This window comes from Mustelus asterias, chromosome 6 (genome assembly GCF_964213995.1).
Source record: "Mustelus asterias chromosome 6, sMusAst1.hap1.1, whole genome shotgun sequence".
NCBI lineage: Eukaryota > Metazoa > Chordata > Chondrichthyes > Carcharhiniformes > Triakidae > Mustelus > Mustelus asterias.
In genome coordinates this window covers 104427197-104451963 of record NC_135806.1, presented here as the reverse complement: position 1 = coordinate 104451963, position 24767 = coordinate 104427197, and the positions used below count along the sequence as shown (strand labels likewise).

The following is a 24767-nucleotide window of genomic DNA, read 5'->3' as shown; positions in this document are numbered from 1 at the left end:
CTAACTGTATTTAAAGTGGCATTATGTCTGTAAGAGGAACGTTGCTTATTTGGAACTGAAACAGTGATAAGTTAGATTAAACTTGTTTCCTTTCCATTTATATATGTGTGTATATATTTTATATATGTATATATATTTTGTTCAACTTAATAATTAAGTTGCTTCATTTGTTAGAGTTATATTTAAACTGTGTTATTAAATTAGTTTGTTTTACTATAAAAGATCCCTACCTTGTCAGTTGAATCATTCCTGGAAGGAAGTATCTTTTCCTCACATTTGTGCCAAAATAGAAGAATTGTTGGGGTCTAGTCTGGTGTTGTAATGCAACTTGGGGTTCTGGTCCGGGATCCTAACAACTTATCAAAACTAACTTTGTTTTATGATTTTCATGCAAGTAGCAAATAACTCACTTCATTTAGTTTGAGAAACTGATGCTGTTGAAACTTTTCTCCGTAAATGAAGATAAAATATTCTTGCTGGATGAAGTTATGTAGAGGCTGCAATTCATTGAAACTCATGAGAAACCTATCTTTCTGATTTTAGTTTATTTCAGATACGTTAAATAAGGAGCTCCTTCCAAAATTGGTGATGGTGGCCTTATCAACTGAAGGTGTAGCATGAATAAAAATAATGCACATCAGTGCAACTATCATTAATGAGATGCTTTCAGTTAGACTTTTCTTAGCATAGTTTAAAAGATGAAATAGCTTTACTTTTCCAAAATGCACTTTATTGCTTGCTGACCTGCACTAGCTCTTAGTTCACCAATGCATTAATAAATTCTAATCCTTCGTTTTCAATTTCCTTATGGCCTCATCCCTCCCTAACTCTAAGCCTCTTCGAGCCCTCCAAGACCTTTGCATTCCTTCAGTCTGGCATCTTGCACATCCTGGGTTTTCGGCATCCACCTGGTTGATACTGGCTGCTAGTATATAAATAAAAATACACAGCTTGTCTTTCACCTTCAGCAAATTTTGTGTGTGCAAATAGGCAGAGATATATAATCCCCACCAACTGCAACTGTTCCTCTTGTGTAAACTCTTTTGGAGGTTGTGCTAATAACCATTACCTGTCCTTAATAAGGCTTAACAATATAATTGTCACAGCATGCACTTGCTGAGAGGAAAAAAATAACACATCTTTGTGGCTTTGCCTTTGGTTGCTAAGGCCATAGCCTCTGGAATTCCCTTCCAAATCTCTCCACCCATCCACTTATTTTTCCTCCTTTAAGATGCTCCTTAGAATCTAAGTCATTCACCAAATTTTTACTCGCCTGTTCTTATGTGTCTTGGTTTCAAACTTTGTCAGTGCTCCAGTGGAACAGGCTGAAGGGGCTGACAGTGTTCCAATGTGAAACACAAAAGCACATTTACTAATCCAACATTTGAACCTTAGTTTAAATGCAAGTTGCTGTTGTATCAACTGTATTGTTAAAGTTCTGTTTTATCCTTTATTAAGCTCCATGTCACTACAGCTCAGTTACAACTGCTGTGCAAGTAGTTCAGATTATGGCAAAATGTATCCCCCTTCTGTTGGTACAACTCTTCTGCAGTATTGAATGATGTCACACATACATATCAAACTAAAAATTTCAAACAATTTCAGTAAATGTGACAACTCATAAGTGATAATGCTGTGAAAGGAAATGGTTGCGACAATTTTGGGTGAAATTTAACCGAGTTCGCAGTGTAGAAAAACTGGGAACGCATGTAACACCTGTTTTACATTCTGCCTAATATTACTCTCCATTGATAAGTCAGGTGGGGCATAAAACCAGCTTGGCATCTAGTCTTGTCAGCCCTCTGATGGATGGATTAAGTTAAAATTTCACAAATTTACATCTTAAGTCATATTTAATTGAAGGAAAGAAAACATTTTAAGTATGTGAAAACCTAAAGTGGAAAATCCAAATATTGAAGGTCCAGTATTTATGGTGCATTGCTGGGGTGTCTGGAGATGTGATCCTTCAGAAAATTTTGCATTCTGGTTCATTTTAAACATTTCACAATGAATAGACTTTTTTAGAAAGGAAAACCAAAATGACATTTACATTTTTAACAGAATAATGTTCACAAACATTATCTCAGGAATTACTCGACCCAATCCAGATCCATTTCAGAAGCACTTCAGCCCATTCAGCTCCATCATGCTTTAACACAAGTGTTGCATTTATAGCTTTTAATATAAACATCATCCAAAGTATGGCTTTATTTAGTGATTAATTAAATTAAAGATAAAATTGTTTGGCATATTTAATTTGCCTCTTCTACTCAGTGTCAGATAATCAAGTAACAATGGAAGCAAAAGAGGCTGAAATGGACAGAGAAAAGTATGTGGATGAACTTCGTCAAGCATTCACAGCGGGTGAAGAAAGAGTGAAAAACTACAGCTTTGACATCTTTAAGGATAACGACAAGGAGGTTTTCCATTTTTCATATGAAAAGCTTTTACAAGATATCTCAGTAAGTACAGTTCAGTTTTGTACTTTCAAGGCAATGGTTTTATTTCAGCACAAATATAAGAATGTTATAGTAACTGTTTTGTTAGTTTGGTTTTGAAGGAATGCCTTTGCATTAGTATTGTCATCAGTGTAAATGAGTAATTATTTCTGAATGTGCTTTTCAAACTTGGAAAAACATATTTGTGCAAAGACATTTCTCCTAAACTCCTGATTTATGCAGATGGACACAATCAATAAAAATGGAACATGTTAGCTCCTGATATGAACATACAGACATATATTTTAATTCTATGGCTGAGATTTTCCACCCCTCCTGCAGTGGGTTTTTCAGTCCTGCCGAAGTCAATGGCCATTTGCGTTGCTGGCCAGATACGCCATGGGGAGTCACCTTTGGTGGTACTGCAAGATCCCGCCAATGGAAAGGGCTGGAAACTCCCTGGGTGGCACGGTGGCACAGTGGCTAGCACTGCTGTTTCACAGAGCCAGGAACTCGGGTTCGATTCTGGTCTTGGGTGACTGTGTCATGTTTACACGTTCTCCTCATGTCTGCGTGGATTTCCTCTGGGTGCTCCAGTTTCCTCCCACAGTCCAAAGATGTGCAGGTTGGATGGACTGGCCAGGCTAAATTGCTCCTTCACGTTAGAAAATGTGTAGATTAGCCATGGTAATGCGTGGGGTCATGGGAGTAGGATTGGGGGGAGGGTGGGGGTGTGGGAGTTGGGCCTGGGTAAGATGCTCTTTTGGAGAGCTGGTGCAGACTTGATGGGCTGAATGGCCTCCTGCACTTGGGATTCTATGATAATACTATGGTAATATGTCTCGGAGTTTAATTTCCTAGTCTGTGTATTTACGATTGTTGGGGGTGTTATATGTTGGTGTTTCCTTTGGAACCTGTATTAGAAGTATAGAGTTATATCTAAAACAGGTATATGTCGATGCCCTATTAATTTTATGAATTCAGGTTCTAGCCTGATTACATTAAAGTAGCAGATCATAATTTAAAAAAAAACAATATAGTAATCTCAGTTGACGCCATTAACTTTTATAGTCCCTCTGCTTTCCTTTCCCATCTCTACTGCACATACTTTCCATTGGCTGCTGTTCTACTCCATTTTCTGCCATTTCTTAATTTTGCCTTGCAATAGCCTGGTATCACAGATGGTGATTGCAGAAGTATTCTAGAAGTACTTCATTGGCTGAGAATCACTTTAGGAACCCTGGATATAGAAATTCTTATTGGTTTAAAAAAAAACGATTTGACTATTTTTACAAAATACTTGCACATGCTAATATTCTCGAGAGAGAGAGCTACTTGAAATTTACAAACATTCCCACCATTAACACCATAATCTCTTTTGGAATGTATTATGATCCTAGATCCAATCAGACCTCAAATATCCGGTTAGTTAAAGTAGGCAAAGTTTGAGATTCAAGATACTTGCTCAGTGAATAAAGCCACAAGATTCCACAGGTTTTGAACATAAAAATAAATTTTACAAGGTCAGAAAGATAAAACCATTTACAATATCTAGCCTATTATCTTAACATTCAGGATTTATGAGTTTACGGGCAAACTGTGGTTGAACAAACTACACTGCACAGCAAATGTCACCTGCGAACAAAACCGATTCCACAGATTTCTGAACAACCCACCCAGTCTTGAGTAACACTGAGTCAAACAATTTAACTGAAACTGAGTCTCTCCCACGAGGGATTCCAATCTTTGCCTTTGAAGATCTTGCCTGGGAATTCAGAAGTGTTGCTCCAACTCTGATTTCAACAATGGTTCACCTCGCAGGGTTTCAGTCTTGTATCCTGAGATTCTGTTCCCCTGAATTCCCAAGTTCACACTCAAACACAAACAAGCAAGCAAAATTTCAGCTCCTTGGCTCTGCCAAACAGTATACTACTGCTGCAAAGGAATAGCTTTGCCACAGAGGCTCGAAGCATGGAGTTGCCAAGCCTTGGCTGCCTTCTTGGATCTTCAGGGCTTTCATTTGAACCCTCTTCACTTAATGTTTGCTACTCACAGCCCTTTTCTTATCTGGAGCTTTTTTTAACCTCTGCTTCTTTCTTTCTAACTTAACTGGGACCTGTTTCTGTCCCCTGTCTGGAACTCTCCTTTGCCGGGGATAATAATCTTTCATGGCACTCCGTCCCCAGTCACGTGATCTCATTTTTCTCGCAATGTCTTATGCACGTGCGTACTGGACTAAAGGGTGCAAAAGTGGCAATCTGTGTATGTGTATCCCACTCCTGGTCTGCACGTGTGCAAAAGCTCTGAGGTTTTCAGGAGTTGAAGTTCCTGACATCCACTCTCAACATTAAGGGAAGTTTGGATTTCATAACAAATGTTCTTATTGAAGTGGTAACAAACATTTATGAGGCGAGAGTAGGTTTTTTTTCCCCAGAAAGTTTATTCTTGTTTTTCCCCAGAGTAAAAAAAAATGCCAGGCAAGATGTTGGAATGCCCCTCTTGCAGGATGTGGGAGATCAGGGAGACCTCCGGTATCCCTGACAACAACACCTGCAAAAGATGCATCCAGCTGCAGCTGCTAGCAAAGCGTGTTAGGGAACTGGAGAGGGAGCTTGATGACCTCCATCTAATTCGGGAGAACGAGAAGTATATAGACAGTAGCTTTAGGGAGGTAGTTACACCTAAGCAGCAGAGCACAGGAAATTGGGTTACTGTAAGGAGAGGAAATGGAAATGTGAAAGGACAGGCAGAGCAGGGTTTCCCTGTGGCCATACCCCTCCACAACAGGTATACTAAATTGGATACTGTTGTGGGAGATGCTTTACCTGGGACAAGCTGCGACAGCCGGAACTCTGATACTGAGTCTGGTTCTACAGCGCAAAAGGGTGGGAGGAAGAAGAGGAGAGCAGTAGTGATAGGGGACTCAATGGTCAGAGGTACGGACAGGAGGTTCTGTGGTCGGGACAGAGACTCCCGCATGGTTGTTGCCTCCTGGGTGCCAAGGTCAGGGGTATCTCTGATCGCGTGCACAGTGTTCTAAAGTGGGAAGGTGATCAGCCAGATGTCGTGGCACACATCGGTACAAATGACGTAGGTAGGAAGAATGAGGAGGTCTTAAAGAGTGAGTACAAAGAGCTTGGAAGGAAGTTAAAAAGCAGGACCCCGAGGGTAGCAATCTCAGGATTGCTACCTGTACCATGTGCCAGTGAGGGTAGGAGTAGGATGCTTGGGCGGATGAACACGTGGCTGAGGAACTGGTGTAGGGTGGCTCATGTTGTTCCGTTGTTTAAAAAAGGTTCCAAAAGAAATCCGGGAAATTATAGGCCAGTAAGTTTGACGTCGGTGGTGGGCAAGTTATTGGAAGGTGTGATAAGGGATAGGATCTACAAATATTTGGATAATCAGGGACTTATTAGGGAGAGTCAACATGGCTTTGTGCATGGCAGGTCATGTTTGACCAATCTATTAGAGTTTTTCGAGGTGGTTACCAGGAAAGTGGATGAAGGGAAGGCGGTGGATGTTGTCTACCTGGATTTCAGCAAGGCCTTTGACAAGGTCCCTCATGGGAGGTTAGTTAGGAAGGTTCAGTCGCTGGGTATACATGGGGCGGTAGTAAATTGGATTAGACACTGGCTTAATGGAAGAAGCCAGAGAGTGGTTGTGGAGGATTGCTCCTCTGAGTGGAGGCCTGTGACTAGTGGTGTGCTGCAGGGATCGGTGTTGGGTCCATTGTTGTTTGTCATCTATATCAATGATCTGGATGATAATGTGGTAAATTGGATCATACAATGATGATACAAAGATTGGAGGTGTAGTGGACAGTGAGGAAGGTTTTCAAAGCTTGCAGAGGGATTTGGACCAACTAGAAAAATGGGCTGAAAAATGGCAAATGGAATTTGACGCAGACAATTGTCAGATATTGCACTTTGGAAGGACAAACCAAAGTAGAACATACAGGGTAAATGGCAGGACTCTGAAGAGTGCAGTTGAACAGAGGGATCTGGGAATACAGGTACAGAATTCCCCAAAAGTGACGTCACAGGTGGATAGGGTCGTAAAGAGTGCCTTTGGTACATTGGCCTTTATAAATCGGAGTATCGAGTATAAAAGTTGGAGTGTTATGGTAAGGTTATATAAGGCATTGGTGAGGCCGAATTTAGAGTACTATGTACAGTTTTGGTCACCTAGTTACAGGAAGGATGTAAATAAGGTTGAAAGAGTGCAGAGAAGGTTCACAAGGATGTTGCCGGGACTTGAGAAGCTGAGTTACAGAGAGAGATTGAATAGGTTGGGACTTTATTCCCTGGAGAGTAGAAGAATGAGGGGAGATTTGATAGAGATGTATAAGATTTTAATGAGTATAGATAGAGTGAATGCAAGCAGGCAGGCTTTTTCCGCTGAGGCTAGGGGAGAGAAAAACCAGAGGGCATGGGTTAAGGGTGAAAGGAGAAAAGTTTAAAGGGAATATTAGGGGGGGCTTCTTCACGCAGAGAGTGGTGGGAGTGTGGAATGAGCTGCCGGATAAAGTGGTAAATGTTTTTAACATTTAAGAAAAACTTGGACGGGTTCATGGATGAGAGGGGTGTGGAGGGATATGGTCCAAGTGCAGGTCAGTGGGACTAGGCAAAAAATGGTTTGGCACAGACAAGAAGGGCCAAAAGGCCTGTTTCTGAGCTGTAATTTTCTATGGTTCTATGGTTCTATTTGCTAGACAGGAATTTGAGGTCTTATGTTGTAACTTGGCAGTTGGTTATGGTGCTAATAGGAATCTTTTAAAAATAGAGGATCTGTACATATATTCTGCATCATACCTCTTAAGATCATTTTCACATTTTAATGAAAGATACCAGCTGAATTTTTATTGTTGATTTACAAGTCGATCTGCTTGGAGCAGTGCATGTTTGCATGATTGCCAAGATGACATCCTGTTTGTATCACTCCATGATGCCTATCTGTCATTCTTCTCATTAGACCCTTTCATAGATGGAAAATTGGGATCTGCCTATGGATGTATTAATCAAGTGGAGATTTATTGTCGAACCACTAACCTCTAGAGGTAGTATTGAAATGAATGTTAGATTTATTTTTGCTAGAAACTGTCATTATCCTAAAGATATGTCCAGAATTTACCTACAAAAGCCAGAAACCCAGCTGCTACAATCAATTAAAGGGAATACCGGAAGTTCAAGGAACTGAGTGGTGGATTGCTGTACTAAATTAAGTATAGAGGACATATTTCTGTTTAAATATTACTCATCATCCCTTTATTAGTTGTGCGCTGATGCTTATTTCCCAGTTTCAAGGAGCTATGGCCTATCAAAGAATTGCAAAATTGAATTGGATCATGATACATTTGAAAAAGCAAACAACTTCCAACCTTTCCACTCAATCTCCCAAATGCTACATAAGTACATTGCTTAGAGTTCAATACAAAAGCAAATATACTACAAATGCTGGAAAACATAGAACATAGAACATAGAACAGTACAGCACAGAACAGGCCCTTCGGCCCACGATGTTGTGCCGAGCTTTATCTGAAACCAAGATCAAGCTATCCCACTCCCTATCATCCTGGTGTGCTCCATGTGCCTATCCAATAACCGCTTAAATGTTCCTAAAGTGTCTGACTCCACTATCACTGCAGGCAGTCCATTCCACACCCCAACCACCTCAAAAGCATAAAAAGCTGGAAATTCTCAGCAGATCAGGCAGCATCTATAGAGAGAGAAATAGAGTTAACATTTCAGGTTGATGACTTTTCGTCAGAGCTCTGATGAAAGGTCAGTGACCTGAAATGTTGACTCTACTTTTTTCTCTGTGGATGCTACCTGACCCGAGTATTTCAGCATTTTCTGTTTTTATTTCAGATGGAGTTTAATCTTTTTGAAAATAAGAACAACAGATTAGATGAATGGAAGTAATATTGACTTTCGTTTGGACTTGTTTCCATCAGTGTTATTTATAAAGTGGTGAGTTGGCACTCGTCAATAACTTTGATCATGTGGCAAATACATGGTTTGCCATGAGCAGTAAAAATAATGCAGTGTAATGTAAAAAGAAGAAAGTCTTTAAATTTATGATCTTTTATGTCTTTGGTTGTTAAAAAACCTTGACTAAAACGTCTTACAAGATTGCTGTTCTCACTCGCTTTTACATATGTCTGTGAAGTGACCACTGATTATGCTTGTCAATATACATCAGTGTAAGGACATGTTATCGATGTTGTAACAAGTGGCTGCACCATGAAGCACAAACATATAATTAAGATTTACCGCAAAATATGTTTTTGGGAGTTCAAGTATGAGGTAAGTGATAAGTCACATCATTAAAACAACAGTGGCCTTAGTGTAGTTGGTACACAGGAAGGTAGTTGTGTGTCACCACCACCAGCTGCAGTACAATCTAGGCCACCCACACACCAGGCTCAGTGAGGGGCCACCAAAGATTGTAGACTGACCACTCAAACCACTACCACCTAAGTAAACAGCACAGCACAGCCACAGGGTTAGCCCAGCATCTAAGTAGGTGTAAAAGTTATTACTTGTGGGATAATTAATGTCATGGGATAGGAATAATGTTTGTTAGCTACATACCAAATGTTGAAAACAAATAATAGTTTCCCTGTAAATGAAATCATATTGTTAACAGAATAGCTTTCCAGTATTCATTTCGTACTGATGAGAGAAGTTTCTAATTTGGGAAACTTTATTTGTGCCTTTTGAAGCTCTGCGTTAAATTGTAGCCTACTCCTTTCCAACCAGCCTCTATATTTTCTATTTTGATATGTGAACATTTTAATGCTAACTAAATTATCACATCCCTTTCAGTATTGCTGTGAATTAAGAACTATTCTGTAATTGGTGTGTATTTTCTTACTCTTAATTATTATTCAAAATTACACATCTGTGTGAAATATTTCTCAAATCTGCAAACATCAAACTATAATTATAATGGTAAATAAGATGACAGAGAAGTTTGAAGTGAGCCCTGATTTTCATTTGGCTTCATATGTTAGGTACCCAGTTCAGGGGTGATGGGTGACCTGGATTTAGTGCAAGTTAGGATATGGTTTAAAGTTACTGAGGGTGCAAGGTGGCAGGTTGGCAAGGCAAACACTAAACTGGTCAAATTTCATGGTAACAGGCATGGATAAGGTTTTCTGCAGCAGACATGTTGACGCAGAGATGAGTGATCTTATGATGGGGTGGAAGTAGGCAGTTTTGGTGATGGAGTGAATATGGGATCAGAAGCTTATTTCAGAATTAAATAAACACCATGGAAAGAACAATTTATGATGCATTTAATTTGAAAAACTAGAAGTCCCAAGGTGTTCCACAAATGATGTAGAAGAGGAACAAGAAGTGACCAAAAATTTAAATCCATAAATAAAGTTTGAAAAAGAAAATTGGTGGAGAAGGGTATTCTGAGACGGATTTTAAAGGAGGTGAGAGTAATGGAGGTGTAAGGCTTCAGGGAAGGAGATGATGGCAGAACATTCAACTGTCTTAGCCCATCAGCGGTGGGGCACATGGAGGGGTGACACACGAGACTAAATTCAAAAGGACAGGGTGTTCTTAAAGATGGAGGAGGTGGCAGATGTAAAGCAGTATGCATGACCAGGGTGGGATTCTGAAATGTGGTCATGGAGCTTGCATTTTGGGACAGGATGTAGGCAGCTGTAATTTGGACAAAACTGCTGTTTGTGGAGAATGGAAGCCCAACAAGTGGTCCATTAAAATCAAGTCAATAGGGGCTGGAGTTCTTTGCCTGTTCCAGTAGGCCCCCACCATAACTGTGGCAGCAGTTCGCAGGAACAGCCATAAACTTGGACATGAAGTAGCGAGATTCCTGTGATGGCCTTTTGGGGATGGAGTTTTCCTATGAATCCTATCAATTTAAAAGGGATAAGTGACCCAGCACAGGATTCCTTACAATGGACGTTCCTGCAGCACTCCTTTGAAGGATCTGGTGTAACTTCGAGTTAAAAGAATTGTACTGACATGTTGAATACTTCCACCAGGGAAATTGTATTTCTTGCTATTTAAACACCTTATGAAGAAAGCAATCTACTGCACCTTCAAAGTATTTCGAGAAAGAGGAGGCTCCTTGAGCCTGCTTGATTATTAAGTTTTTTTCATGGCTGATCTATATCTTAAATCCATTTCCCTGCTTTTATTCCAATTCCCTCATGCCCTTACAAACAAAAGAAAATTTATCAATCCAGTCTTGAAATTTTCAATTGATCCAAATTCAGTGCCATTTAAGGGAGAGTGTTCCAGGTTTTCATTAATCTTTGTTTAAAAGATCCTTCCTGATTTCACTCCTATAAAGCCGAGGTCCGATTTTCAGATGATGTCCTTTTATTCTGGACTTTCTATATCTAGGCACTCAAATCCCTTTATTATCTTAAATACCTTGAATATATATCAACTTTCAAGACAATACAAGCCTTGCAGCACGGTGGCACAGTGGTTAGCATGTCTGCCTCACAGCTCCAGGGACCTGGGTTCGATTCCTGGCTTGGGTCACTGTCTGTGTGGAGTTTGCACGTTCTCCCCGTGTCTGCATGGCTTTCCTCCTGGTGCTCCGGTTTCCTCCCACAAGAAAAACCAAGCAGCATGCCTTAATGACTATTGGCTGGTGGCTCTGACATCCATCATTATGAAGTGCTTCGAAAGGCTAGTCATGGCGCGAATCAATTCCAGCCTCCCGGGCTACCTGCATCCACTACAGTTTGCCTGTCGCCTGCCGCAATAGGTCCACAGCAGATGCCATCTCCCTGGCCCTGCACTCAACCCTGGAACACCTAGATAACAAGGACACCTATGTCACACTCCTATTTATTGACTACAGCTCAGCCTTCAACACCATTATTCCCACAAAACTCATGTCCAAACTCCGTGGCCTGGGCCTCGGCACCTCCCTCTGCGAATGGATCCTGAACTTCCTGACTCACAGACCACAATCAGTGAGGATAGGAAACAAAACCTCCTCCACGATCATCCTCAACACCGGTGCCCACAAGGTTATGTTCTCAGCCCCCTACTGTACTCCTTGTACAACTATGACTGTGTGGCCAAATTCCCCTCCAATTCGATTTTCAAGTTTGCTGATGACACCACTGTAGTGGGTCTGATCTCAAACAATGATGAGACAGAGTACAGGAATGAGATAGAGAGTCTGGTGAACTGGTGCGTCAACAATAATCTCTCCCTCAATGTCAACAAAATGAAGAAGATTGTCATCGACTTCAGGAAGCGTAAAGGAGAACATGCTCCTGTCTACATCAATGGGGACGAAGTAGAAAGGGTTGAGAGCTTCAAGTTTTTAGGTGTCCAGATCACCAGCAATCTGTCCTGGTCCCCCCATGCCAACACTATAGTTAAGAAAGCCCACCAACACCTCTACTTTCTCAGAAGACTAAGGAAATTTGGCATGTCAGCTACGACTCTCACCAACTTTGACAGATGCACCATAGAAAGCATTCTGGTTGTATCACAGCTTGGTATGGATCCTGCTCTGCCCAAGACCGCAAGGAACTACAAAAGGTTGTGAATGTAGTCCAATCCATCACGCAAACTAGCCTTCCATCCATTGACTCTGTCTACACTTCCCGCTGCCTTGGCAAAACAACCAGCATAATTAAGGACCCCACGCACCCCAGACATTCTCTCTTCCACCTTCTTCCGTCGGGAAAAAGATACAAAAATCTGAGGTCATGCACCAACCGACTCGAGAACAGCTTCTTCACTGCTGCTGTCAGACTTTTGAATGGATTTACCTTGCAGTAAGTTGATCTTTCTCTACACCCTAGCTATGACTGTATCACTATATTCTGCATTCTCTCGTTTCCTTTTCTATGCATGATATGCTTTGTCTGTGTAGTGCACAAGAAACAATACTTTTCACTGTATGTTAATACATGTGACAATCAATCAAATCACAGTCCAAAGATGTGCAGGTTAGGTGCATTGGCTATGCTAAATTGCCTCTTAGTATCCCGGAATGTGTAGGTTAGCGGGATAAATATGTGGGGTTGTGGAATAGGGCATAGGTAGGAATTTTGTCGGTGCAGACTCGATGAGCCGAATGGCCGCCTTCTGCACTGAAGGGTTTCTGTGATTCTATGATTCTAAGTTTATGCAACCTGCCCCCATCATTGGCAAATTTGTCCTTCCAAGGCTAAAATGCTTTCAAGTACAGTCACTTTGTGCAAACTATTTCAGATGAGTTTATGAATGAGTGTGAGTACTCGTCTTGAATGTTGAGAAGCTAAATTTTCAGACAGTTATATATCCTTGCATTGTCTGGTGATATTCAGTGAGCAGTAATTGCATACGTATCTTTTTTTCGTCTCTTCCAATTTTGCTATTCAAAAATTCATTCCTTTATCTTTCCACATTAAAGCCCCATCTATCTTTGTTGTTTGATTGTGGGTTGTGTACACCTTTAGCAAAGCCACTTTTGTTGCAGATCCTGGAGAAGGTGGGGGTGAACTCCAGTTTTAATTGTAAAATTGGTCCAGATCTCAAAAACTGTTAATCTTCATTTGTCAGCTCATTACATTAGCACATTTCATAATATGCACTCAGGAATTGTTTTCATTCATGATATTTATGAATGTGTTAACAGATGTTCTCTGAGAGACTCCAGTAACCATTGCCTCCTAGATTGTGCTGTTGCCATTTAACATCAGTTTTTTCTGTTTCTAATTGCCAAGCCGTTTTTCAATCAAACAAGTTCAAGTACATTACTTGAAATACATAAACAAGTTAAATCCTTTTGTTAGTTTAGAGTTAAGCCATGCTGACCAGCAGGTATTAAGTTCAATTCCTTGTCTGTGTTTTGTTAGCTGCCCTCAGCTGGGAAGGTACTTGCTGTATACTGCAAAGTATTAGATGTAGCCACAATGTCTCAGCAGCAGAACCACATAAAAATGGAGTATTGGGACAATCTAATGATATCTGCAAATACATTTGTTTGTGTTCAGTGCCAATGGTGTGAACATGCCCAGTTGATATGAAAACGCAAGCTTTTCTAAAAGCAAAGGGAATGTAAGATGGGCAAAATAAAAACTCAGCTTTTATTTTGAGTTTCCACTGGGGCCGGATCAAAGGCAAGTGGATGCTAAAATTAGTGACTCTGGCTATGGAAAATTTCCCCACTCTTGTGATGGATAACTGATTAAACTCATGAAGGACCACTTAAAGACAATTGAAGGAAGACAGTGTGGGACAGTTTTAGCAGCCTGGAGGCTGACTTCTGGTAGCAGACTGGGGGACCGATACTCAGGCAGGCATTCAGGCCCCACTCCTTGCCTGGGTGCAGCAGCAGCCATAGGCCACCTTGTCAAGGTTTTGTTTTCTTTTTTTTTCCACCCCCACTCCAACAATGGCCCAGTTGCAAAGTCTATTTTTTGTTTCAACTTTGGAACATGTTGGCGCAAGAGAGAACCTCCATTTTAAAACTCAATCTCCCTCATTTACTTGCAATGCATCCTGCATTGGTGTGGATTTATGCGATGGAATTCATGTTTTGTGGGAAGAATTATAGAGCAATGAGATCTGTTAGCAGCTTGGGATTTGGGAACAGCAGCTTGTAGCTTTGAGGACAGAAAAAGGGTGTGTGGCTGCAGGTCTGCTGGGCAGGCATGGAGGCTGCAAATATCAGGGAAGGGACAAAATCATAGGATGTCGGAATGGGAAATATGATTGTGCAAGCACTGTAGGGCCTGCAGAGGTGTAAAATATATAGGGAAAAAAGCATTGTTGTGGTTGGGGAGGATTGAAGTGTGTAGAGTGGGGGGAAACTGCGTCTATTATTTTTGGGGAGTGGGTTAAGGGAAATAAAGACTGGGCCTTCTTGAATTCCCATCCCCTTTTGATGCTGTGAAGCATGTTGCAGGTATTGTAAATCATGACTGTTTATAAAAACCTGCTGTCGTGAAAAGACTGATAGCAGTGTTCCAGAAAGTTTATATGTTTTTTAAACCGTGTGCAGAAGTTTTATTAGTCTGACAAGCAAGACTCATGAGACCACACGTGGAACACAGTTTCAGTTTTGCGAATCCTCCCTTCAAACAGTTTTTGCGTCATTGGAGAGGATTAATGGCGCAAATGAGTTGGCTCGATGGTGCACTGGATTAAAAGAAATTCGCACAATTGAGCTTTCCCCATTAACATGGAGAATATAGAGAGGGAACAAAGTTTTTAAAGTGTCAAGCGGAATGGATAAATGCACATGCAAGTTGGCTTTTTAATTTGGAATTGAGCACATATCTGGCAGACATGATATAAATTTAATGAGCTTCAACCAATACTTGGAATTTGAAGAAAATGTATTTCCCTGCAGAATTTTAGATGTGCGTAATATAATCTGCAGTAATGTTTCATTGTTTAGCACTTTAAAAATGGTTTGATATTTGTGTGGTTAAAGAGAGTATTGGGAGTTATTAGGTTAAGTACAGGTGGTGATAATTAATTGCTATGTGCAAGAAGATATTTCCTGAACACCTGGAACAAGCCACTGGTCTAGGATGTAAGATTAGATCTTTTTCTGTTGATTTACCTTTGGGAGACAGGGAGGCATTTTGCAGAACCTTTTCTCAGGAGGTTATATGGATTGGCCTGAGTCCATGTTGGAATAAATTGCATGTGGTCTGGTAACAATACAATACTTGGAGGTAACATTGTAAAGTTAAGTGGATTCTAATAGTCATAGAAAAATAAACAGCTGTAACATTTAAATCTGTCCCTGTGTTGTATAGATTGTAAAGTGTATGCCATACTGTAATATTTTGCACAGGAATATAGTGACCAAGAATTGAATTAATGGCTAAACCTGGGATCTTCCTGACCTATGTGATACAGTTCTGTACTAGATAGTTCACTTATCAACTGAGTTTTTAGGGATGCCTTGGTCTGAATCTTATGTATCTAATTTGATAGTAGACCATCTTTTTAAATCGAGTCTGATTTTAAGAGAATTCTTGCTTTAAATCAGATTTCAGTATTTTGGTGATACTATTTTAGACCAAAAATAATGCGTAGAATCCCACTCTCTTTTCATGGTCCTCTTCCTTTTTATATTATCCTATCATTCCTTGTGTCTTCATTCTTTTGGCTTCCCTGTACTCCATCAGGATTTAAGTATTTATTTACCTCATGCCCCTGTTGTCCGACTCTATCTTTATTTGTTCTCATTTTGTTGTCTGTGCCACCTAAGAACTATTCGTTTTGTGATTTCTTCTGACCATTGTCCAGAAAGTTGCTGCCTAATTCGCCCTGAGGTAATGTGGATTTTTGTGTTACTTGCACAGCTGGCATATAATTGTTTTGACCAACAGTCCTGAGAGACACTGTCTTATATTTTGGCTCCCTAACATAGCCCCCTGAATTCCCATAGAAATTAATGAGACATGAGGTGGTCTACAAAATAAATCACTCATTGGGCTGGCATTTCAAATTGAATGAGGTAAGTCCTTGCTGTTCCCTCCCCACTTAGTTTGCCAGAGAAACAACAACCACGGCTCAAATAGTACTCTACTTTCGATAGGAGCAAAATGTTAATTTATTTCCTGGCTACCTCAAATTTTTGTTTTAGCATGTTAAATTGTCTAGCAGCTGCTATCACAAGAACACAAGAAAAAGAAGCAGGGGTAGGCCACCAGGCCCTTCAAGCCTGTCCTGCCATTCAACACAATCATGGCTGATCTATGCCGGCCTCAACTTATCTTCTGTGCCTTTCCCCATTGCCCTCTATTCATTACTCTATCAAATATTTATCCATCTCCACTTCAAATATTTCTAATGATCCAGCGTCCACCACCCTTCGGGGTAGAGAACTCCAGAGATTCACCATCCTCTGAAAGGAAAAACTTCTATGAACTTCAGTTTTAAATGGCCAGCCCTTTATCTTGTAGCTATGTCCCCTTGTTTGAAACACTCCCACGAGTGAAAACATCTCACCATCTACACTGTCAAGCCCCCTCAGGATATTACATGATTGAATAAGGTTACCCCTTTCTCTTCTAAACTCCAAGGAATACAGACCCAGACTATTCAGCCTGTCTTGATAGGACAACCCCCTCAACCCAGGAATTAGCCTGGTGAATCTTTGGACTGCCTCCAATGTTACTATATCCTTTTTTAGGTAAGGAAACCAGAACTTATGCAGTATTCCTGGTGAGGCCTCACCAACACCCTGTACAATTGCAACAAAATAGGATGCAGGACAGATTAAATGACCAGGTGGTTTCATGGTATAAAACCAAAGAGTGGTAATCTGACAAGTTTAAAGAAGAGCAAAAAATGTGACTGGAGGAGGATTGAATGACAGGATAGTAGCTGCCTGAATTGAAAGTAATAGAAAACAAAAGAAATCAACAAAATATAACTTTTGTCCCCATTTTCATGACCGAAAATTGTTGAACAAATGGAGTCCCGAAAGCTATAAAGTACTCATAGAATAGAATACCTACATTGCAGAAAGAGGCCATTTGGCCCATTGAGCCTGCACCGACAACAGTCCCTCCCAGGCCCTATCCTCGTAATCCCACGCATTTACTCTATTTACCCTACTAATCTCCTTGACACAGGGGCAATTTAACATGGCCAATCAACCTCACCTGCGCATCTTTGAATTGTGGGAGGAAACCAGAGCCCCTGGAGGAAATCCATGCAGACACTGGGAGAACGTGCAAACTCCACACCGACAGTGAGTCACCCAAGGCCGGAATTTAACCCGGCTCCCTGGCACTGAGAGGCAGCAGTGCTAATCACTGTGCCACCCACTGAGTTGAAAACTGAGGTGTTGCTCCTCAGTGGAGCATCGTTGGAACATTGCAGCAAACCAAGGACATAAAGGTCAGAGTAAAGGTCAAGAGTGGGAGTATGATGAAAAACTAAAGTTAGTGAACAAAGAAAAGTACAGCATAGGAGGCCCTTCAGCCCTCCAAGCCTGTGCTGATCATGATGCCCTAACTAAACTTAAAAAAAACCTTCTGCCCTTACTCGGTCCGTATCCCTAAGTGTAAGCGAGGGGTCATGCTTTTGGACTGGATGGAGGTGTTCCGCAAAGCAGTAACCCAGTCTATGGTTTGTCTCTCAAATGTAGAGGAGGCCACATTATGAGCAATTAATATATATATATATAAATTTCAAAAAAGTACATAAATTTCAAAAAAGTACAAGTAAATCAGTGTTTCACCTGGAAGGAATGTTTGAAACCTTGGATACTGAGAATGGAGGAGGTAATAGGGCAACCGTTGCATCTCCTGAGTTGGCATGGAAATATGTCATAGGAAAGGGAGGAGTGTGGAATTGACTGAGGAATGGACCAGGGTATCACAAAGGGAATGGTCCCTTCATAATGCTGAAAGTGAGGAAGAGTGTTTGATGGTGGCAAATGCTGGGAGGTTGCAGAAATTGTGGAGGATCATCTGTTGAATACGCAAGCTCTGAAGGTGGAAAATGAGGACCAGAGAAACTTGGAGTCTATTACAGAAATCGGGAGGGCTGAGTCCATGGAGAGTTCTGAAAATTAAGATGAGAATTTTAAAATTCGGGCATTGCTTGGACCAGTGTAGGCCAGCAAGCCCAGGGGTGGGTGCTTGGTGAACTCAACTTGATGAGAGCAAAGCAATGCGCAGTGGAATTTTGAATGACCTGAAGTTTGTGGAGGGTAGAATTTGGGAGGTTGGCCAGGAATAAGTTGGAATAATCAAGTCTAGGGTTAACAACGATATGGATGAAAGTTTCAGCAGCACTTGATGAAGTAAAGGACAAAGTCGGGTGAGATTATGAACATGGAAATTGATAGTGTGGATATATGATTGTGAGCTCATCTCGGCATCAAATATGACACAGGTTACAACTAAGCTGGTTCAATCTCAGACAATTATCAAGTACCGAATCAGTAGCTAGGGAACAGATTTGATGGCAGGGACTGAGGACGATGGTCTTTCCTTTATTCAATTGCAGATATTTCTGTTCATCCAAGACTGGATGTCAGACAGCTGTCTGATAATTTAGCACAGTAAGAAGTCTCACAACACCAGGTTAAAGTCCAACAGGTTTATTTGGTAGCAAATACCATAAGCTTTCGGAGCAATGCTCCTTTGTCAGATGGAGTGGTCTCTGTTCTCAAACAGGGCACAGACACAGAAATCAAATTACAGAATACTGATTAGAATGCAAATCTCTACAGCCAGCCAGGTCTTAAATGTACAGACAATGTGGGTGGAGGGAGCATTCAACACAGGTTAAAGAGATGTGTATTGTCTCCAGACAGTACAGCTTGTGAAATTGTGCAAGTCCAGGAGGCAAGCTGTGGGGGTTACTGATAATGTGACATAAATCCAACATCCCAGTTTAGACCATCCTCATGTGTGCGGAACTTGGCTATCAGTTTCTGCTCAGTGACTCTGCGCTGTCGTGTGTCGTGAAGGCCGCCTTGGAGAACGCTTACCTGAAGATCCAAGGCTGAATGCCCGTGACTGCTGAAGTGCTCCCCCACAGGAAGAGAACAGTCTTGCCTGGTGATTGTCGAGCGGTGTTCATTCATCCGTTGTCGCAGCGTCTGCATGGTTTCCCCAATGTACCATGCCTCGGGACATCCTTTCTTGCAGTGTATCAGGTAGACAACGTTGGCCGAGTTGCAAGAGTAGGTACCGTGTACCTGGTAGATCGTGTTCGCACGTGAGATGATGGTATCCGTGTTGATGATCCGGCACGTCTTGCAGAGGTTGCTGTGGCAGGGTTGTGTGGTGTCGTGGTCACTGTTCTCCTGAAGGCTGGGTAGTTTGCTGCGGACAATGGTCTGTTTGAGGTTGTGCGGTTGTTTGAAGGCAAGAAGTGGGGGTGTGGGGATGGCCTTGGCGAGATGTTCGTCTTCATCAATGACATGTTGAAGGCTCCGGAGGAGATGCCGTAGCTTCTCCGCTCCGGGGAAGTACTGGACGACGAAGGGTACTCTGTCCACCGTGTCCCGTGTTTGTCTTCTGAGGAGGTCGGTGCGGTTTTTCGCTGTGGCGCGTTGGAACTGTTGATCGATGAGTCGAGCGCCATATCCTGTTCTTATGAGGGCATCTTTCAGCATCTGGAGGTGTCTGTTGCGATCCTCCTCATCCGAGCAGATCCTGTGTATTCGGAGGGCTTGTCCGTAGGGGATGGCTTCTTTTACGTGTTTAGGGTGGAAGCTGGAGAAGTGGAGCAACATGAGGTTATCCGTGGGCTTGCGGTACAGTGAGGTGCTGAGGTGACCGTCCTTAATGGAGATGCGTGTGTCCAAGAATGCAACCGATTCCGGAGAGTAGTCCATGGTGAGTCTGATGGTGGGATGGAACTTGTTGATGTCATCATATCGTTGTTTCAGTGATTGCTCACCATGACTCCAAAGGAAGAAAATGTCATCGATGTATCTAGTGTATAGCATCGGTTGAAGGTCCTGTGCGGTGAAGAAGTCTTGTTTGAACCTGTGCATGAAGATGTTGGCATATTGAGGTGCGAATTTTGTCCCCATGGCTGTTCCGTGTGTCTGGATGAAGAACTGGTTGTTGAAGGTGAAGATATTGTGATCCAGGATGAAGCGGATGAGTTGTAAAATTGCATCTGGAAACTGGCAGTTGACGGCATTGAGTACTGAGGCCATTGCAGCAATGCCATCATCGTGGGGGATGCTGGTGTAGAGTGCCGAGACATCCATTGTGACGAGGAGTGCTCCTGGTTCAACTGCTCCATGTGTGTTGAGTTTCTGTAGGAAGTCCGTAGTGTCGCGACAAAAGCTGGGGGTTCTTTGTACAATGGGTTTCAAGATGCCCTCGACATAGCCGGAGAGGTTCTCGCACAGGGTTCCGTTTCCTGAAACGTTGGGACGGCCGGGTGTGTTTGCCTTGTGTATTTTTGGGAGGCAGTAGAGATCTCCAACGCGTGGAGTACGTGGGATGAGAGCACGGAGGGTGCTCTGAAGGTCCGGATCAAAGGTTTTGATCAGAGTGTTGAGTTGACGGGTGTGTTCTTTGGTCGGATCTGTGGGTAACTGTCTGCAGGATTTTAACCTGGTGTTGTGAGACTTCTTACTCTGCTTACCCCAGTCCAACGCCGGCATCTCCACATCATGATAATTTAGCAACAGTGAAAGAGTTGAGAGAGATGGTGGTATGTTCGAATTGGATGTTGCCTGCATATGAAAACTAATGCTATGTTTTTGGATGATGTTGCCAAGGGTGATGAGAAATAGGAGGGGGGCTAAGCATAGATCCTTCAGGGATCCCAGAGGTAACTGTGCAGGAATGGAAAGAGAAACCATTGCAAGTGATTTGCTTGCTCCAATAAGATAGAGAAGAAAGGATCCAGCCGAGACTATTCCACCAAACTGAATGATAGTGGAAAGGTGTTGAAGGAGGGTGGTGTGTTCAACCATGTCGAAGGCTGTAAACAGATCAAGAAGGATGAAGAGGGATAGTTTGTCTTTGTCCAATCACACAAGATGTCATTTGTGACTTTGTGAGGGCCATTTCAGTCCTATCAGAGGAGTGGAAACCAGATTCGAACAAGGTTGGGGAATTTTGAGAGAGCTAAGAGCTGAGTTGGGAGGATTAGTTTGTTTATTTACTAGTGTAGGCTTACATTAACACTGCAATGAAGTTACTGTGAAAATCCCCTAGTCACCACATTCCAGCACCTGCTCAGGTACACAGAGGGAGAGTTGAGCATGGCCAATACACCTAACCAGCACGTCTTTCAGACTGTGGGAGGAAACCGGAGCATCCAGAAGAAACCCACGCAGATATGGGGAGAACGTGCAGACTCCGCACAGACAGTGACCCAAGCCGGGAATTGAACCTGTGTTCCTGGCGCTGTGAGGCAGCAATGCTAACCACCGTACCACCATGCCGCCTCATTGCAAGATGTAATGACTTCGACGAGACCTGTGAGGTTGGGCCCTTGAAGTAAGATCTCCCTGATTGAGATCATAATTGCCTGCCCAATCAGGGAGCCTCAGCTGTATATAAGTATGGGGAATGTCAGGTCCACTGGCACCCCTGATTCTGACTTTGCACCTGAAGCATTCAAGGTGTGTACAGAAGGGAATCTGATGAAATGACACCGGCCGCTGAGGAGTTATTTCATAAAGGCACTCCTAGGTAGCAGTGAACAACATGATTGAAGTTCGCATTCAATTTGAGGGAGAGAGAAGTGGGAGTTATGAGGGTGAAGTGAACTGGGAAATTAAGTTAAGGTCAGTAGAGAATGCAGTGACTGATGTTTAAGGAGATAGTTCATAACACAAAAAAGGATACATTCCAGTGAGAAAAGAAAACTCGAGGGGAAAGACAAACCAGGTGTGGCTATCTAAATAAGTTAAAATTTAGTATCAAATTGAAGAAAAAGTGTACAGTTCCATAGCAATTAGTGGCAGGTCAGAATATCAAAAACAGCAAAACATTATGAAAAGAATAAAGTGGGAGCAATCAGATTCAGAGAAAGTTAGCTAGAAATATAAAAACAGTTTCTGAACATATTTTAAGGAAAAAAAAGGCGTTGGTTCTCTGAAAAATGAGTCAGGGAATTAATAATGGAAGATAAAGAAATGTTGGATAAATTGAACAGATAATTTGTATCTGTCTTCACTGAAAGGGATGAAAATAACATGCCAGAAATAATTGTGAATCAAGAGGTGAATGGGACGGTGGAACTTAAACAATAATAATCACGGAGGAAAGATTACTGAGAAATCAGAGGCTGACAAGTCCCAAAGTCCTAATTAACTCCATCCTAAGGTCTGAAAAGGAGTGACTGCTGAAAGAGTAGATGCAATGGTTTTAATTTTCCTAGATTCTGGAGTGATCCCATCTGATTGGTAAATAATGACCGTGACTTCTGTATTCAAGAAGGGAGGGAGGCTAGAAACTACAGGCCAGTTCGCTTACTATCTATCATAGGGAAAATGCTGGAATCTTTTATTTGGGAGATTATAGCTGGGCACCTGCCAGCTCTTCCATGTCCTCGCCTGCCATCTCTTCCGCCATTTGGATAGAATTTTGGGTAAAGGTATTAAAGGATATGAAACAAAGACTGGGAAATGAATATGTGATACTGATCAGCCATGATCTAATGAAATGGGAGAACAATATTAGTGTTTGAAATTGAATTCAAATTTAAATCAAGTAATGTTTAAGTCACTGCAGACATTGTGTTGAGTGTTCTGTATTTTGTAACATGCTGTCATCATTTTCTCTACTGGGACAAATTAATAATGAGGATATGCAAGAGTGCATCAATGGTTTGCCATTATCCTCTGCTGTAGTTCAAAATCAATTATCTCAAATCCAGATGTACATCAAAATCAGTAGTTAAGATGCACATTGTGTCTACAGAGACCAGTCTGAAAAATAGAAGTCCCTATATTTGCCAAGAGGCACAAACAGTTGGAATGGAATTGAAAGGCCTCAAGGTTTCACAATTAAAGGAAATCTCTCAACATTTAACTCGTGGATGCTTGATTGTTTCTGAAGGAAAAAATTACTTTTGACTGTGCTACTTTGTCTAACTGGATGCACTGGTCTGGTTCCAGGACTTGATTTTAATACCATTGCTATGGAGTGTTTTATTTTGCAGATTTTCTTTTGTTAAATATTCAGAAGAAGTGCATGCAGTAGGATTGCAAAGGCAGGTTAAAGACATGGTTAGTGCTATTTATTACAAAACATACGAGGCTCTATTGTCTCAAACAAATAATTCAATTATGCTATAAAAAGAAAGTTGAGATTGCATCAATGTTATGTTGTGTTTGTTGTATTTTCTAAATAAACAACAATTATTGCCCATAAATAATATTGCAGCAGGCATTGAGCTGGAAACCACTTGTGTTTAACTGATTTAAGGTATCCTCATTAACCCAATGTTTCACACTTTGTTTAAAATAGATGGCACATGCTGCGATGATTACATAATCGTTCAGCCAGTGAAACAGTAACTATAATTATCATGTTAAATGCCATTTTAAAGTAAATTTCGCTTTTAAATACCACTCATCAGCTCAGCCCAAAGGTTTCCTGAATAAATCAACGGTGGAGCTTTGGAAATAGCACAGGTCCCATTTTAATGCAGAGGCGTTTGACTTGTCTTTTTCAAGAAATGAGAGAAACAAAGGACAAAATCTTTGAGATGGAAGACTATTTCTTCCTCATCTCCTGCTTCTGTAGGGATGGAGTATAATTGCTCAATCAGTCAATGATGTGTTTAAAGAACAACATTGCTGGACCTGGAACAATGTAAGAAAAATTTGGTACATCTGAAGAAATGCACCAAGGGAAATCAGGAATGTTAATACATAATATGAGCATGGGATAAGTAAATAAGTAAGGAAAAATTGGGTTTGATGAATATCATTTGATGCTTAATGAAAAGCAGCATGAAGCAGCTAACTTGTGCATTCTTGGGGAAAGATAAACAGGGCACCAGATTATTTACATGAATGGCAACAGTTGTCTATCAAAAAAGCTTTGCCAGTGACGTACACTTCTTGTCCACAAATCTTATTCTTGTATCATGAATTTAAGTTGGACCATTTAATACTGAAACTGTCAATTTGTGAAGCTATTTATTTTAAACCTCGTAATTTGTAAATTGGTACTAGAAAGTTATCACTAAAGATATTGAATTGTCATAAATAAGCAACTGATTCATCAATGTCCCCAAGGGAAGGGAAGTTTCTTACCCTATGTAGTCTGGCCGCCATGTAAATCCAGTTCCACATCTATGGACATTTAAAACTCGAATGGCAGCTAGGTTTGGGCAGTAAATGCTACCTTGTTGGTGTTGCCCACATCTGGAAGAACAAGATTTTTAAAAAAATCCTATTTGGCATGGGAAAGCAAAGTTTTGGGACAGATTGTCATGGATGGGTTTTGTACTGGTCTAGCTTTAGTATTTATTATAAACATTTGAATAATGTCTGCCCACTTTGTCTTGCATTGATGTTTCTGTAGCTTCTGCTTCAAAGTCAACTGTAACGTATCCTCTTTATTCATCGCTGTATCGGCTCGAGGCTTGACTTCAATCATTTGCCCTGAAGTTACTTCCCTGCGTCCACCTTTGTAAATTACAAACCGTTCAGAATGCAACCGTTTGTGTCCTCACATGCTCATGGCAGCAGCTAGTTCTCACTAGACTTCACATCCTACGTCAATTGTTAAGTCCCTGCCCTAATTTTCAACTGCCTCCACAATGTTTGTTATTAGCCATTTATTCTCTTATGTTCTTATTTGCACCCTTTGTTTCTCTGACACTGGTCTACGTCCTCTGCATGGAATGCAAACAAATTCCA

General features: G+C 41.4%; 1 protein-coding gene across 1 annotated transcript in view; it reads left to right on the top strand.

Moving 5' to 3' along the window:
- Positions 1-24767, top strand: part of xrcc4 (X-ray repair complementing defective repair in Chinese hamster cells 4) — a 375627-nt gene that overhangs the window by 23658 nt on the left and 327202 nt on the right. Inside the window, exon 3 of the mRNA XM_078214828.1 lies at positions 2275-2462. Coding sequence (XP_078070954.1) covers positions 2275-2462 — 188 coding nt within the window. The remainder of the gene's footprint in view (positions 1-2274; positions 2463-24767) is intronic.